Source organism: Pyrus communis, chromosome 13, assembly GCF_963583255.1.
Source record: "Pyrus communis chromosome 13, drPyrComm1.1, whole genome shotgun sequence".
NCBI classification, from domain to species: domain Eukaryota; kingdom Viridiplantae; phylum Streptophyta; class Magnoliopsida; order Rosales; family Rosaceae; genus Pyrus; species Pyrus communis.
The window spans coordinates 17,393,619-17,411,744 of record NC_084815.1 but is presented as its reverse complement, the minus strand read 5'-3'; the positions used below and the strand labels follow the sequence as shown (position 1 = coordinate 17,411,744).

Genomic DNA, 18,126 nt, shown 5'->3' with positions numbered 1-18,126 from the left:
AGAGAAGTCCCTCTGCATCAATTCTCTAAAGACCCTGCGTTGATCTTGAAGGTGTTGAGGTTCAAAAGGATGCCTTGGTTTCAAGTTCACTATGCCAGAGCCAGCTATAAACATATGCACAAACACTCCCTCTATGGTACACTTGCCTCTAAAAACCTCCACATTGCCCCGAGCAAAGGCGGCTAAGTTAAGAATGACCACCATTGTTAGTGGCACAAACATTGCCAACAGAACTTCGAACTCAATGGTTGCTTGTTCATATCGTTTGCTCTGATCATCATCGAGAACTTTACTTGTCACATTAAATCCTTGTGAGGCAATGCCAAGGGATTTGAGAAAGAACTCAATGGTTCCAAACAAGAAGCTTGAGAGTCCCCTAATCAACCACATCCTTTGGTCATTCCACCACGTTTGGACCGTTCCACCAACTAACACAAAATCTAGGAGATCTTGAATGTAGGCTCCAAGGAAAAGAATGATAGGAGCATATTTATGCGACTTAGTTGCTTGTTTTCGTGCATTTATGTTATTAGTTCTTAGTTATTTTAGTTCTTTAAGCTTCTTTTATGTGTTTTCAGGTTCATAAGACGTATTTGGTGAAATGATGCATTTTGGAGCCTTTTAGAGCAGTTTTGGGCTTATTATGGATAGCTTGTATATGGAGCAAGGTGGATGGATGAATTTGGAGTCAAAAGAGGTTAGAAACATGCTACAAATCAGAAAAGGAAAGTTCATGACAAAGAAGATAAGGAAAGTGCAAGAAAAGAGGAAACATTATCCAAAACCTTATCCAACCTTATCTTATCCAAACCTTATCCTATCTTATCTTAACCTAATCTTGTTCCCCCTTAATCCTAGCTACAAGTGGACCTAAAAACCTAATTTCTAGAAGCCCTATCTGACCCTAAAAGGGTGCCACACCTTTCCCCCCTTTTTATGCCTTCTAGAATACCCAAAATCAGCCATAAGACACTTAGTTTCTAGAAGGCCCAATTTTGGACGAAAATTCTTAAACCTATTTCTGATTGGATTCTGAGTTTATTTGGCCCTTTTTCTCTTGGATTTGGATTGTATAAGTCCATATCTGAGATTGATTGGGCTAGGACTTAATTCCCAAACCCATGCCGCAACTTAGGGGCCCAAAAACACTTGTATCAGCTAGGTTAACCCTAAATCTGATTGCTAGGGTTTCGGCCATGCTATATATATATATATATATATATATATATTGGTGTGCCGCACCCCCTAACACACACACCCTAGGCAGCCATTCATCATTCACCACATAAATTCGTCCATTCAATTCCACACACATCGATTCATCCCAAAAACACCATTCTAGAGCCCAGAAATACAGGCAGCTGTTCCACCTTCTTCCACCCTCTTTGTCGAGTTCTCCACCACCTTCCAACTATTAAACACTCATCCACACTCAACCTACACCCCTTGCCGTGCCTCTACACCCCCCAAAATCCATTCTACATCATCAAAACAGCCCAGAAATCATCCCATCCAATCTGTCGCAAGTAAGGCAAAGGAGACAGTTTCACGCAATTGTTTTGCTCTTCATTCTGAGTTGTTGAACAATTTTAGGTGTATTCTATCTTATATTTCAATGTCTAATTCATGTAATCTTTGTTTTGCTTTAAGTATGATTGGCTAAATTCGTTTTGGCTAAGGGTGTATTTGAAACCATGATTATATATGTGAAATAAGTTGATTACTTCCAGTTATCGTTACATAAGTCGTGAATACAATTTGCTTAACCGTTTGATTTAGAACTTATTCTTGTATGTTGATTGAGAGTGCACGCTTAATTTGCATGCTTGAATCTGGTGCTAGGGTATAAGTTTGTTTCACCTAATCGTTATGAGTTTATATTCGCAAGTAGTGAAGGTCGCTAGTCACGATCGTGTTAAGTAGATTCTTGGCAGGAGTATCATGTTTTTCATAGTTACAAATGCTTTGTCGATGTTTATGATTTCCAAAGAACGTAATGATTCTAACTTGTTTCTTTATCATGATGTTCATATAGAGAACTTGTTAGGAATAATTTGGTTGCGATGCATATTCATCCAATTCAATGATTCTAGGGAAATCTGAAGGTTAATTTAAGCGGACCTAATTAACTTGGAGTGTCGAGGTTCATAACTTATTGAATTGATAACTAGAAATTGATTTACGTTGCATATATTTCATGTGTGGAGAAGAACCCCTTAGCTATCCCCTCATCCATTGATTCATCACGAATTTATCTTACAATCTGTTTTCTTCACAATCTGCCCATTAAGTTTAATTTCGTCCAAACACAATCCCCCCATATTTTGTTGAGTCTTAGTCATTCAAATCTGTCTTATTTTTTGTTTTTAAGTATTTGGAGTCACAGGCACTTCCAAATTCGTCCAATTCAAGTTTTAGTTTCTGTTTGAGTCAATTTGATTGTTTTAGGCAGTTTTGAGTGTTTCAAATCTGTTTTGAGTCATAGTAGTCTTGTTAGAGTCTTCAAGTTTAGTTTTTGTGTTTTTAAGTCAATCTATATTAGATTAGCACCCCTAGTTAATCCCCGGTTAGAACGATCCCTACTTACATCATTACTACAATTGTCACAAATAGGGTTTAATTTGTGTGTCAAGTTAATTTTCACATCAAATTTTGGCGCCGTTGCCGGGGATTAGCAAAGTTGCTAATCCTTTGTCTTGAGTCTTGTTTAAATTGTTAGTTTTCTGTTTTGTTTTTAAATTTTGCACCGTGTGTGTGTGTTTTGTTTTAGTGTCGTGTATAGGCACATTATTTCCTTACTTGTGCCGAGTCTATTAAGTTGGTTACTAACCTTGTTTGCTCTTGTGTGCAGGTACTAGTTTATGACCCGTAGCTCACAACCTGTTCGCGAGCAATTCTTCGACTTTGACAGTGATTTCGAGAGGACTTTGAGAAGGAAAAAGAAATTGCAAGAGTCTAATCCTCCTAGTCCCAAACCTGAATTAGAAGAGCAAGAAGTTGAGGTTGAAGAGGAGGCCACGACAAGGTTTGAAGAGGATGTACCAACCATGGCAGCAGACAATCGAACCATCAAGGAGCTTTCTGCCTCGGGTTTGGCCAATACAGCCCCTCTTTGCATCCAATACCCTAGGGCAGCCCCTGAGAAGACCGATGAGTTTGAGTTGAAGTCTAGTTTGCTACATCATATACCCAAGTTCCATAGGTTATCAATGGAGGATCCCAATAAGCATTTAAAGGAGTTCGAAGTCGTATGCTCAAGTATGACACCGGTGAACGTGGACAGCAACATATTGAAGATGAAGGCTTTTCCTTTTTCTTTGTTGGAGAAGGCCAAGGATTGGTTGTATGAGTTGGCTCCCGGAACTGTCACATCATGGGAGAGTATGAAGCGAGCCTTCTTAGAGAAGTTCTTTCCGACATCACGAGTCATTCTTCTTCGCAAGAAGATTAGTGGAATTCAGCAAAGCCAAGGTGAATATTTTCCAACTTATTATGAACGTTTTAAAACTCTTGTTGCTTCATGTCCACAGCACCAAATGAAGGAGGAGCTACTTCTTCAATATTTTTACGAAGGTCTCTTACCACTTGAACGGCAAATGTTGGATGCATCCGCAGAAGGAGCTCTAGTGGACAAGACACCCAGGGATGCCAAAACTCTCATTGCTAATTGAGCACTCAATGCACAACAATATGAAGGTGTTGGGCAGAGAGACACCCCATGGCCACATCATGTAAATGAGGTAAGTTCTATTTCTGAGTTACAATCCCAAATGGCTAACCTTACGTCTATGTTATCGCAGTTTGTTGAAGGCCCCAAAATGCAAGGAATTACAATCTGTGGTGTATGCTCCATTCAAGGACACCAATCTGATCAATGCCCTCAATTAATTGAGAATGGAGGGTGAGAATCTGCTAATGTCGTGGGTTATGGGAATCAAAACCAACCAAGGGGTGATCCTTTCTCCAATACATACAATCAGGGATGGCGTGACCACCCCAATTTCAGATGGAGAGATGCACCACAATATGCCCAACAAGGTGGATTCCGACAACCCCCGGGTTTTTTTCCAAGGCCAATGGCACCACAACCACCTCCTCAAGCACAATCATCCCAAACCAACTCAGGTACGTCTATGAATGATGATAAAACATATCAGTTACTAACCATAATGGCGCAGGGAATGCAGAACCAAGCAAAGGAGGTTAATGAGCTAAAGAAGCAAATGGGCTAAATGGCCAAATTTTTGGGACAATTTCGTAAAAATGGTAAGTTGCCAAGCACTACGGTGGTCAATCCCAAGGGTGGTTTCAAATCTGCAAAAGCTATCACACTAAGAAGTGGAAAAGAAGTGGGAAGCAAAACACATGAACCTGCCCAAAACAAGGAAGATGAGAAGATACAAATTGAAGAAGATGAGCAATCCTACCCCACGACAAGGGTAGCACCACCCATGCCGCAGCCATCTAAGCACTCTCATCCGTCCACCTCAGGTAATGTTGTCCCAAATGTTGTGATTTCGAACACTAATCTGCCCAACGTTCCTTTCCCTCGCAGATTTGCACAATCCAAGAAGGAAGAAAGCAAAAATGACGTTTTGGATACCTTTCGAAAAGTCCAAGTAAACATTCCTTTACTTGATGCTATTAAGCAAGTGCCCATGTATGCAAAGTTTTTAAAAGAGTTATGCACAACTAGGAAAAGAATTTCAAACAAAGAAGTTGTGAAAGTAAGTGAAAATGTATCCGCGGTTTTGCAACGAAAGTTACCTCCAAAGTGTAAAGATCCAGGGAGCTTTACTATCCCATGCATAATTGGACACATTAGATTTGAACAATGCATGTTAGATTTAGGTGCTTCTATTAATGTTATGCCATATTCCATTTATGCATCTATGAACCTTGGTGAGTTAAAACAAGATGGCGTTATAATTCAATTGGTCGATCGTTCTAACGCTTATCCCAAGGGAGTCCTTGAGGATGTTTTAGTGCAGGTCAATCATCTTATCTTTCCTGCAGATTTTTATGTCTTAGAAATGGAGGATTCGAGCCATGCTCCATCATTGCCAATCTTGCTAGGCCGTCTATTCATGAAAACAGCGAGAACAAAGATAGACGTTTTTACGGGAACATTAACCATGGAGTTTGATGGGGACATTATTAATTTTAATCTTTCTGAAACCATTAAATATCCAATTGAGGACCATTCTTGTTTTGCTATTGACATTGTTGATTTTTTGGCAAAGGTACATTTGGATCAAATGAACGAAGATACACTTGAGATAGCCTTAGTGCACGGCAGAGGAGCAAGAAATGAGGGTGGGGGAATCCTTGCAACCCACGGCATGCAATCGGACCATATTGCCGTGCCCCCTTGTTGTGAAGTGATAGAAATGTCACTGCCCTCGAGTCATTGCCCTCACAATCTGGTAAGTCTCCACTCTCAATTTTAGATTCGGTTTTGACTAACAAGTTACTTCCATCAATTGTGCAGCCACCTACACTTGAGTTAAAGCCATTACCTAGTCACTTGAAGCATGTTTTCTTGGGAAAAGATCAGACACTACCCGTCATCATATCTAGCTCACTCACGGCCCAAGAAGAAGACAAGTTGATAAGGGTGTTGAAGGAGCACAAATCTGCCATTGGATGGACCTTGGCGGATATCAAAGGCATTAGTCCCACCACGTGCATGCATCGCATCCTTTTGGAGGAAGAATCCAAGCCATCTCGTGAAGCTCAACGTCGCCTTAATCCACCCATGTTGGAAGTAGTAAAAAATGAGGTTATAAAATTGCTTGATTGTGGTGTTATATATCCTATTTCTGATAGTCGTTGGGTGTCACCTGTGCAGGTTGTTCCAAAGAAGTCCGGAGTCACGGTGGTGAAGAATGAAGAACAAGAGCTTGTACCCACTCGTGTTGTAACCGGTTGGCATGTTTGTATTGATTACAGGAAGTTAAATGCCATGACAAGGAAGGATCACTTTCCATTGCCATTCCTGGACCAAATGTTAGAAAGGTTAGCCGGTTATAAATTTTATTGCTTTCTTGATGGATATTCCGGATATAACCAAATTATGATCGCTCCGGAGGACCAAGAGAAGACAACCTTCACGTGCCCCTTTGGCACCTTTGCATATAGGCGCATGCCATTTGGTTTGTGCAATGCCCCTGCGACATTTCAACGAGGCATGGTGAGTATATTTTCTGATTATGTGGAGAAGATTATTGAGATATTCATGGATGACTTTAGCATGTTTGGTAATTCATTCGATCATTGTTTGAATAATCTGAGCTTAATTTTGAAACGTTGTATTGAAACGAATCTTGTGCTTAATTGGGAAAAATGTCACTTCATGGTTAAGCAAGGTATTGTTCTAGGACATATTATTTCTGAAAAAGGCATTGAAGTGGATAAATCTAAGGTAGACCTTGTTCGTCATTTACCCTCTCCAACTTCGGTTAGAGAGGTTCGTTCGTTTCTTCGTCACGCAGGTTTTTATAGGCGTTTCATAAAGGATTTCTCCAAGATTGCACAGCCACTATGCCGATTGCTTCAAAAAGAGGAGGCTTTCGAGTTTGATGATGCATGCTCCACGGCATTCAAGCACTTAAAGGAGGCTCTCACTTCGGCTCCCATTATCACACCTCCAGATTGGAGCCTTCCATTCGAGTTGATGTGCGATGCTTCGGACTATGCGATTGGTGCTGTTTTGGGGCAGCGAAAGAACAAACAACCTCATGTTATTTATTATGCATCTAGGACACTAAATGATGCTCAATTAAATTACTCAACCACTGAAAAAGAATTACTTGCTGTGGTATTTGCATTAGATAAGTTCCGAGCATACTTACTTGGTACTAAAGTTATTATTTTTACTGATCATGCAGCTCTCAAGTATTTGCTCACGAAAAAAGAGGCCAAGCCTAGACTAATTCGATGGATGTTGCTTCTATAAGAGTTTGACATTGAGATTCGGGATAAGAAGGGCGTGGAGAATGTGGCGCCTGACCACCTAAGTTGAATGGTGCATGAGGAAGCATTGCCAATTTCTGAAACCTTCCCCGATGAGCAATTAATGTCTATCCTGGTAAGTGCGCCTTGGTATGCAGATTTGGTGAACTTTTTGGTGTCTAAACATACCCCTAGCACACTTAATAAGAATCAACGTGATAAGCTTAAAAAAAATGCTAGGTTTTATGTTTGGGATGACCCATACCTCTGGAAATTTTGTCCTGATCAGATTGTACGACGTTGTGTGAATGAATCTGAGTTTCAATCTATTTTAACATTCTGTCATTCATATGCATGTTCAGGACCAACCGTGCCGATCTTAATTACATTGTTTACCCTTACTTTCACACCTTGGTACATATCCTGTGCCATGATTCAGAACATGTAATTAATGAAGCCAGTATTGGTAGTTGCTCCATAAAGTAATCTTATTGATCCTAAAACTTACAAAGCCTACGTGGCGCGCAGGCCGAGTAACTAATGAGCTAACTACGTCATTCGGTTGATGCGGGGCGTGCCAACTCGTCGGCCGAGCTTGGCCCAGGAGTACAATTTGTTGATATTGCGTTGAGCGCGTTGCTAACTTCTTGATCTTGCGACTGCAGTTGAGGAAGGAACAAGTCTCGGCCTTTGGGTTCTCGAGCTTGAAGACAAGGCTGCTAGTTCTGCGAGGTTCATGAATCGTCAACGCTGGATTCGGTCACAGTGATTATATTCGTAAGAGTTTAAGCACGTCGAATCGACACCAGACTATATGGACACAAATACTTAAATGAGATGTATGTCTTAATGGTAAATGTGGTTCGACCATCAGAATGCCAAACTCTGAAGCTCACTTGTGAGTATCCAATCATAAAATCACTCGGCATTCAATACATCAAATGTAGTAACTTGTAACACCTTACTTCGCCGGGAAGGCTAATAAGATGACCTCTGCCAATAAGGATTCAGAAACCCTTCTCGACCGAGACTTGGATAGGTAACCAGTCAGCCTCGACACAATGCTGTTTATCCAAACTAAAGGTGCTCCTCGGTCGACTGATTCTACGGCAACAGTGCTGTTTATCCAAACTAAAGGTGTTCGCCGGTTGCCTTCACAGTGCTGTTTATCCAAACTGAAGATGTGTTGGTGAAAAAAGAAAATAAAAATCTCAAGATGTTTGAGAGGTTTGCGCAGGGCAGTTGTGTGTTGAATTGGAAGGGGCTTGAATGATGCACTATGCTCTCTATTTATAACAACAAATCCTCCTTACGATCGATTCACACTCGGACTAGGACCCCTTATTCTGATCCGACTCTATCTCGACCAATCCTACTCTTATTAGGACTTTGAACTCACCCCCCCTTTCAGGCCATATCCACTGCCGGCTGAGAATCCATACTGCATTAGGACCCCTTATCGTACTAGGACTTTGACCTATCACTCCTTCTTGCAATAGGACTCGACCACCTTCACTGAACGACCCAGGACCGCCAGGCATTGGAAAAGCTTTGGGCCGAACCTACGCTCAGCCCAATAATTCTATTTTGCGCCCAAACATTGCCCCCTTGCTTATGAGGTCTTCGGCCTAGAATCCCTTAATCGATTTTTGACCTTGAAGAAGCGAACCTTACAAGATAACTACGGGATAATGAAAAGCCTCACACACCACAACTGTCGAGCGCATTTATGAAACACGATCGCACGATCCGAATTCCCCTGCACGTCTTGCCGCGTGTCAATCCCTTGGTTAACCTAGCAGCCCTTAATCATGACCCTCGAAAACATGCGCCAGCCGAAACGTCTCTTCCACATTAATGCATTAAATCTGCCGTAACACGCAATCGTGCGCCCTTAAATCACGAAAAAAACTCGATCCTATCCCCTAGATTCCCAAGATATCTATAATGATTAGTGATTTCCCGGTCGATTTCGCCCTAAAATTTGAAAATCAAACAGTTTTGAAGATCAAACGTGTGACCTTCCTCTCGAAATGCCTATAAATACCTGAGTCCCTTCCATTTGCATTTTACGCCTTCAGAAACTTTGAAAATCCTCTCGCCATTTTTGCCTTCAAAATCCCAGAAAATCTCTTAAACCAACAATCCTTCCTTCAAACCCAAACAATTCCAATCTTCATCAATGGCTTCCTTCATCTCACAACTTTCTGACGAGTGTAACAAATGCAAAGCCTTAATCGAGTGGAGTGCCATCAAAACTCTACGCTTCAAGAGTGATTTGAGCACCACTCATCAAATCTTGGGGCCACTCTTCAAGGATGCAGTACCATCGTCCATCACCACGCTCTTCAAGGGTCACTGCCTGATACCCTTGCTGCAAGAATTTGATTGGTCAAAATAGGACCTAACAAAGCCTCAAAAAGCTTGGCCTACGATCAATGCCAACTGGGTAACCTGGGTTGTTCGGATGGAAAACTTCTTCGGGCAAGAATGGAAGGCTTTTGGTATCTATGATGCCATTAGACTCTCGACCATGGAGCTAGCCATGAACAAAGAACTTCTTATGGTAGCATTAAGTCTCTGGTGCTCGACCACTAATACCATGATCTTACCCTTTGGCCCTCTCGGCCCCACCATCCTTGACGTCTCAGCTATTCTTGGGACTTCTCCTTCTGGCATCCCGATAGGTGCCGCCCTCTTTGGATGCCCATCGAATATCGACCTTAAAGCGTTTTTCGACGAACGGGCCGTCGAAACACTAAGTCGAGATGGTCAAGAGCCTTCAAAAGAAGAGGTTCATAAGTTGCACAAGAACTTCTTTAACTACAACACCCTCATCCTCCACTTCGCTAGCCGAGGGGAGGCGAGTCTTCGGAAGGAGGAACACGAAGCCTTTCTATTTTACTGGAACAACAAATTTATTTGTTGTACCAAGTCAAACAAGTGCCTGGTTTAAAATATGCCAGTGGCTAAAGCCCTGGCTAGTGGTCACACCTTGGCGCTCAGCTCGGCCGTTCTCGCCAATCTTCTTCGCTGCCTGGCCAAGGCGACCATTAACAAAATTGACCCAAACCAGAACGGTCATCTCTGGGTCTTTCAACTCTGGCTATAGGTCTACTTCGCCACATTTCGACTAGAGATTGCCAACTTCCAACCCACTACATCGTTCGGCCTTCAGTTAGCATCCCAGCCGGCGCCTCCGTACTAGGCCGAAGAAGTCTTCAAATATTTCTTTGGCCTAGATGTCATTTCTGACGACGAGTTTTTAGTGTGTCATCGTCAAAAGTACCCCTCTTCCATCAGGCTTCAAACATCAGCATAGAATGAAAGTGAAGATGTTGATCTTCGTCAAAATTGGGGGTTGATCGTGTTAACATGTGACATTTCCCTTGGTTGCGACTCTCGTCGAGCGAGTTGGGAGGTCTACCACCCCCATTTCACTGCCCAACAACTCGGCTACCTTCGAGGTTGTCCGATGCCTCTCCTTACTTCCCGCTCCCTCCTAAACTGATAACGCATTTCTGGCTCTTCAGAGAGGGAGTGTAGAGACTTCGAAAAAGAGTTTCAGGAACGGTGCAAAACATTCTACCTCCGACCAACTTTTCCTGAATCTCTCGACACTGACACCTTCGACGATTGCTGGGAAGAGTATACTCAGGCCTTTTTTGAGGTTTCAGTCGAAGACGTGGTTAATAAAATTTTCGGCAATCGACCCAAAAAAACTTCTGCCCCCCAATCCAAAGAGACGACCTGAGGTATACGGCTAACTTTACCTCTATTTTTTTTTATTGCCATTAAACCTCTTTAATCTCGCTTTCTTAGATGGTCGAGGGTCCAACAAAGCGGACGTGATTGTCGCGACTACGGCCAGGAAAAAATATATCCTTTCTTAGAAAAACAAAGTCGTTGTGCAACCCCCGCAAAGCAAACGGCCTCGGCCGGAAGCCGAGACGGTAGGTGAAACTCCTTGATCCTCAAAACGCGTCAAGAAATTGGCGAAGAAAGGGGAATGGGAGATTCACGTGATCTCCAGTTACACTACGGGAACAAACGCTTCTGGTGTCTCTCTCCTCCCGCTCTGGTCGTCCAGGCCTCGACGGAAGAACGACCAACACTAACCTGCCAAGTTGCCTGACCAGTCATTGGGGCCGTGGCTGATCTAGTGGCTGCTCTGCTGGTCGAAGAACCTGCAGTTCCGAGGCCGATAGTTACGCCGGTCCTGGAAGAAATGGCCTCATCTGTTAAGACAAATCTCCCAAAAAAACAATCGACGATCATCTTGGAAAAGGTATGATTATGTCGCTAGTAACTCTCTTCATTTCATCAGATTCACGAGCATTAACAACTTTTTATTTCAAGACGACGAAAGCGACGAAATTCCGTTGGCGAACCGTCATCGACCAGTCACCATTAATCCCCCTCCATTGGTTGAGGAGGCTGACCCAGTCGACCTTCCTACAGCAGATCGCGGGAAGAGGCCACTTATCGAGCTTGAAGCGACGGCTGAGACGTCGATCCATCCATATGATCAAAACCTCGGCATTTCTCCTCAAGAGGTCACTTCGGCTTTTTTAAGGCTCAATCCCATTCTCTCGTTAAGTTTACTATAACAAATTTGCACCTAGAAAATATTAAATGTCAGGTGCCTGACTATTCATTTCACTGACAATTTTACGTGTCGAAAGGTGTTATCTCTATTTCCTGGCCACCTCAGTGGCCATCGAACATGGATACCCTCTATCGGCCACATGAAGAGCAACCTTAAACACTGGGCTTAGCCATTGAGCTCTTTGGGTTCGAGCAATGAGCCAGGAGACATGGCCGAAGTCTCCTGTTGGCAGGTTTAAAGCAAATTCCCTTATGTTATGTTCCTTATAATTTTTTCTCCTGCTTAAAATCCTTTTCTGTGCAGCTTTCATGGGAGGTCGAGCTTGACAGTCTTCTTCTGAGCACTGAAAATGTCGTCTATTTGTCTGATCTTTTAGAGCAAACCCGGCATCATTTTACCATTTTTGAACAAGCTTTACAAGCCGATGACAACCTAAAGACCGCAAAGATTGCTCATGAAGCTAGCCGGTCAGAGGTGGAGGCAATAAAAAATGAAGAAGGCATAGCTGACTGGTTTTGATCGCCAAATCTATGAGCTTCAATGTCAAATTGCCGAGCTTCAACAACAAAGGTCGGCTGTTGCTTTAGAACTCGAGAGGGATTTCGAGATGAATAAGGCTCGACTGACGAATTTTATGGCTGGCATAAAGCAGATCCAGCAACTCCAACTTAACAAGAAGACGAGGCAAACAGAGATCATACTTAGCGAAGTAAGGTGGCTGGAGTTGAAAGCCGCCCTTGAAACCTTTTTCCCCTTGACCCCCTAGAATTTTTAGGAACCCTTTATAAATGTATTTGTACGTCCTTTTATAAATTTAATAAAATGATCTTTATTCTCGCATCTCCCATGTGACCGGATGGTATTTCTTCAAAAATTTCCCATTGATTGGTAATTTGTGAATTAAGCCGGTTCGATCTTTGAGATGGTAAGCCCCATTGCCGAGGACTTTATGGACTACGAACGACCCTTCCCAATTCGGTGACCACTTGCCAAATCTGGGGTCTTTAGTTCCCACAGGCAACACAGTTTGCCAAACCAACTCTCCTTGGCCAAACGTCTTTTGTCTGACTTCTTGATTATAAGCTCGCTCAGCAATCTTCTTCCGCGCCACTAATAAGTTATAAGTGTCAAGCCAAATTTCTTCTAAGTCTTCCAACTCTTGTCCCATGGCTTGACTATATTCGGCACTGAACAAATTACTTTGTTCGATCACTCGCAATGAGTTTATACTTAGTTCGACCGGTAACATAGCGTCGTGTCCATAGGTTAACGCGTATGGAGTCGTTCCGGTGGCTAATCAGGGTGAAGTTCTATAGGCCCATAATGCTTCATTTAGCTTTAAATGCCACATACCAGGTCTCTCCCTTACCATTTTTTCAAGAATGCCGATCAAAACCTTATTACTTGCTTCGGCCTGCCAATTCGCCTGTAGATAATACGGCGTAGATTGCTCGAGTCGAATATTTAGATTTGCCGTGTACTACTTAAACCTGTCGGCTGTAAAGATTGTCCCGTTGTCAATTATGATCGTTTCTGGTACGCCGAATCTAGTTACAATATTTTCTTCAACAAAATTGCAAACTTCTTTGGTTGTTAACTCAACGTATGATTTTGCTTCGACCCACTTGGTGAAGTAATCGGTTGCCACTAGTATCCACGCATGTTTTGCTGCTCCAGAAAATGGTGTGATTTTGTCGATTACGTCCATTACCTATCCTCTGAACAGCCATGGTTTGGTAACAAAGTGGAGTAATTCGGTCAGGACTCTCTGTATAGGTCCATGAATCTGACACTGTATCCATCCTCGTGCGTATTCAATGCAATCCTTCAATATACTCAGCCAGAAATAGCAGTGTCAGCGAAGTAACCAACGCATTTTATGTCCGGATTGGTGAGCCCCACAAATCCCTTCGTGTACCTCGGCAATTGTTTGGGCGGCCTCCTGTGGGTCGAGGCATAATAACAATAAACCATCCTCACCCTTTCGATATAACTCATTCTGGTATGACACGTAGTTTATGCCATGGACTCTTGTCATGTGGCCATGTTTGTTACTAGGGTTGTCGAGATATCGTATAATCGCCCTTTTCCAATCATCTGGCAATGTCTTGACAGCACATACTTCAACGGGGTCTCTTTGTTTTAGTAATGATGGTAAAGACATCACTCATGTGTGTATTACATGGTTGCGCTGGAGAACTTGTTGATTAACCAAGGCTGGCTAAGATCGTTGTTCTATCAATGTTACCCGACTTAGCTAGCCCCCTAGGAGTTGTGCTCCGGAGGCTATTTGGGCGAGTTCATCTGCGTCAGTGTTTTGAATACGTGAAATGTGCTCAAATTTAACTCCTTCAAATGACTCGGCCAAATAGGTAGCGACCATGTGATAGGGCGCCAAAGTACAACTCATGCAATGAAAAATGTTGTTGACTTGGTTAATCACCAGTTCGGAATCACCAAGGACGAGGACACGGGATGCTCTTAAGTCATGAAGGACGTGAAGGCCGATGATAAGAGCTTCATATTCGGCCTGATTATTCGTACAGTTGAAGTCCAACTTGAGAGATAGATACCAACGGTAATGGTCGGGAGATTGAATGACGATGCCGACACCAACCGAGGCTGAAATGCTAGAACCATCAAAGTGCATCGTCCAGTAGTTGTCTCGTGTTTCGACTAATCCGATGTCGACTTCGCTGCCCCCGAAACCATAAGGAGAAGGGTGTTGGGCCAAAAAATTGGCTAGAGCTTGACCTTTGACGGCTTTTTGGGGTACATATTGCAAACTGAACTCGGACAATGCCATTATCCATTTCCCAATTCGGCCTTTGACTATAAGCCGAGTAAGCATGTAACGAATAACGTCCGTCTGGGTAATGACCTGTGTAACAGATGGGAGCATGTAATGCTGAAGTTTTGACACTGCGAAAAACAAAGCCAAGCAAAGTTTCTCGATAGGTGAATAATTGATCTCAGGCGAATTTAGATTCCGGCTTAGATAAAAAATAGCTTGTTCACGCCCAACATCGTTATCTTGCCTAAAGAGGCAACTGATGGACTCGTCGGCCGCCGAAATATATAGTTTGAAAAGCCTTCTGCATCGAGGGGGTACGAGTACAGGTGGCGTTGTAAGGGAGACCTTGAGTTGTATGAAAGCCGCCTGATGTTCGTCTCGCCACTCAAATCTATTTGAGTCCTTAAGTTTCAAGAGCATAGAGAACGCTTTCATTTTACCCGCCGAATTAGCAATAAAACGTTGGAGAAAATTTATGTTCTTGAGTAATGACTGGAGTTACTTCTTGGTTGTCGGGGGTGGGGCGTTAATGATTGCGTGAGCTTTATTTTCGTCTACTTTGATGCCACGATGGTGCACAAGAAAACCCAAGAAGTTACCGGCCGATACACCGAAAGTGCACTTGGCCAGTTTCATTTTGAGATTATGCTGGCGCATACAAAGGAACGCCTGCCGAAGATCATCAAGATGTGTTCGGCGACTCTTCAATTTCATTACCTCATCGTCGATATATACTTCTATAATTGTACCGATCAAATCATGGAAAATGGTATTCATGGCTCGTTGGTATGTGGCATCGACGTTTTTGAGGCCGAATAGCATGACGACCCATTCGTATGTGTAGGGTGCCCTCGGGAAATGGAAAGCGGTTTTGTGAACGTCAGCTTCAACGATAAAAATCTGATTGTAGCCGGCATGGCCGTCCATGAAGGACAATATTTCATGATTGGGTGCAGCATCAATTAACAAATCTGATATCAGCATCGGGTATTTATCCTTAGGAGTGGCCATATTCAAATTACAAAAATCAATACAAATGCGTAGGGCGCTGTTCTTTTTTAGCGGTCCGAATAGACCCGACTTTCAAAAGTCAAACTAGTTCATCTTTTATGCCGAGTTGTACTTCAATCGAGAATCGACGCGAGAGATGTCGGAAAGGCTCACAACCAGCTTTGATACGTAATTCATGTTCAACGAGGTTCCGATTGAGGCCCGGCATCTCATGGTAACTCCACGCAAAGCAATCTTTAAACTCGTGTAGCAATTGACAAAGTTCGATCTTCATGGAGTGAGGTAACAACGCACTAATGAATAACGGCGGAGGGTCCTCAGCCGTTCCAACATTTATTTCTTCTAACGGATCCTTGACTTGAAGTCGACTGTCTTCGAGTTCAGCCGGTGCGGCCTAAACTTTATCTAACGATAATACTGGGCTGTTATCTCCCTCGGCCAAAAATTCGATTAAGTTTATGCCTGAGTGTGGATGCTTGGAAATAGCATACCAATAAGCTAGCAGACGTTCCATGGTGGATGAAACCGTGGCCCGATGCCTTTCTTTTTGGGCATCAGTCATCGTTGTTGGTAATTAAGTCTGCCAAGCCAAGTTTTGCCGAATCCTGGTATACAGTCTCGGCGCCTACCTTGATGGCTTTTTGAACTGAGATTCGAGTCGGCCGTCCATCCTTGTTGAAACCCTATAGAGTAATGTAGCCAACGTGATCGTCATAATAGCAGGCCTGAATCATGTTGGTCTCAAACGGCTAATTATCAGCTGGGTGGACCACAATCGATTTACCGTCCCAAAAGATGAGAACCTGATATAAAGACAAAGGAATGCAATTCATCTGATGGATCCATTCATGGCTAAGTAATGCATTATATTTGGTCTTTGAGTCAATTATAAAGAATGCAGCCATGTGGTTGAAACCTGCAACGCTTACCTCTAACGGAAGCACTATTTTGGTTTGGGACTTGTCGCCAACGAAGCTGCTCATTGTTATTCCTGACGGTATGAGCTCATCGTTAGAGCGACGTAATGCCTTCATGATGGATATAGGCATGATGTTGACTGTGGCTCCACAATCGACAAACACTTTAGAAATTGGTTATCCTTCAATATGAGCCATAATGTACAACGACTTTAGATGTTGGAGATTAATAGAAGATGAGCGGGGGAACAATTCAGCCAGGACTGTTTTAAGTTTGTCGTCTTTACTAGCTTGCCCATATCCTTCAGTGGTGATGAAATCGACTTGTGTTGCTTCCTCGGCAACCACGTTCTCGTCCAAGAAATTTGGGTGGTATGTGGTTAGTTGAAATTTAACGGGTAAAACGTGAACCATGCTAATTTCCATGTTTTCAAGGATTGAGGGACCCATCGGGTCCTAATCGTCTTCCTCCGGGTGATCGAGGGCAGTATCATGCTTTTGATCATTCTTGTCATGGTCGTCTTCTACCTTATCAGATGCTTGCTCCTGGGGAATAGCACTTGGACTTTGTTTATTATGGTTGTCGTCTTCGAGGACGCTTGATGTTGAGGTTTGATTCTGTCCTGGCAACGTTTTACGAGCTCGTTCTTCATAGGCGATTCGAGCGTTCCTCATGTCTAGATATGCATCTAAACATGCCACACGATCTTTCTCATCGATCGTAAAGCCAAAGAGGCCGAGAAAACTTTGAAATGATATCGCAAATGCTGGAGATCTTCAAGTGAGAAAGGAAGCTCGGCGATATATATGTCTGTGTATGGGTCGACCTCAAAACTGAGGACTCGAGCCTCACGTATGTGCTGGAATCTAGCTTTTATTGCTGGATCAGTGGTTTTCTGGATAATCTATTCAACCTCGGGACAAGTTAGTGCCAGGTCGAGAGCTTTTTAGCACTCCTTGGGCAGGTCGTACAAGTCATTGGCAGAATGCTTCTTGTGAAATTCTCGCATGTACTCCAAGGATTCACCGAGGAATGGAGGGTGTAAATTCCCCCTGACTTTTATTAATGGTTCCTGCAGGGGTAAGGGGGAAGCTTGCTGTCAACTTCTTGTCTGAAATGCACAAGACGAGCCTTCATCTCCCCAGGGCGAAGAAGTTTGATGCGTTTTTCGGATTATGCAATGGTGGTTTCAAAATTATGATCAACTGCTTTTTTCTCTTGAAGTAGTTCAACCATAATGGTCAGGGTTGGTCGGTTGTCATCGCTTCCCGCCGTATCTTTTGGTTGCCATCTGGTAGTCGAATTGGCTTGTGTTTTCTGTCGTCGGGCCATGCAGTCTATTCGCTGGCGACGACGTTTCTAGGAATTGGATAACACCGTATACATGCCAGTGAGAGAATTGTAACTATACCAGCGTTGGTCGTGTGGCTTAGGCAGCTTGAAAGTTTTTTGACTTGCTGATGAACTCGAACCGCTAGAGTTACGTGAGTAATAGTCTTCATTATAAAACGATGCGTCAAAGTTAAGATGCCGTCTAACTGAGGTTGGACCATGTGGTCGTACTTGGGGGCTGAGTTTCTCGAACACTCTCGGGCGTTGGCTAGCACTATGTTCCTTTGGAGGTGTCGTTGCGGCCGTGGTCGGTCGCCATGAAATTGGAGCCTGAGGTGTTTTCTCTTTAGGTTCGATTAGGACAACGCTTTTATTACAACGGTCGCACAAAACCATTAGCCCATCAACTTCTTCGGAACCGGAACCTGACATGGATTCAACTATGGTCGGCCCCTAAAACTTCGTGAGCGGTTCATTGGAGAATAAATCAATCTTAAGTCGCGGCTAG

General features: G+C 43.2%; 1 protein-coding gene across 1 annotated transcript; it reads right to left on the bottom strand.

Annotated features, from left to right (window-relative positions):
* Positions 1 to 13,820: 13,820 nt before the first annotated feature.
* Positions 13,821 to 15,368, bottom strand: LOC137712279 (uncharacterized). Its single transcript, XM_068451383.1, has 2 exons — positions 14,957 to 15,368; positions 13,821 to 14,485 (listed from the first exon to the last, which is right to left on the bottom strand). The coding sequence occupies exons 1-2, from the start codon at positions 15,366 to 15,368 to the stop codon at positions 13,821 to 13,823; spliced, it is 1,077 nt and encodes a 358-aa protein (XP_068307484.1).
* Positions 15,369 to 18,126: the final 2,758 nt, after the last annotated feature.

Bases quoted from the DNA above. Each gene is read 5' to 3' on its own strand.
- LOC137712279 (XM_068451383.1), bottom strand. From the start codon at position 15,368: ATGGCCACTCCTAAGGATAAATACCCGATGCTGATATCAGATTTGTTA. The intron at 14,486-14,956 runs GTAACTTCTTGG...TGTTTTTCGCAG, and splicing joins CACTTTCGGTGTATCGGCCG to TGTCAAAACTTCAGCATTAC.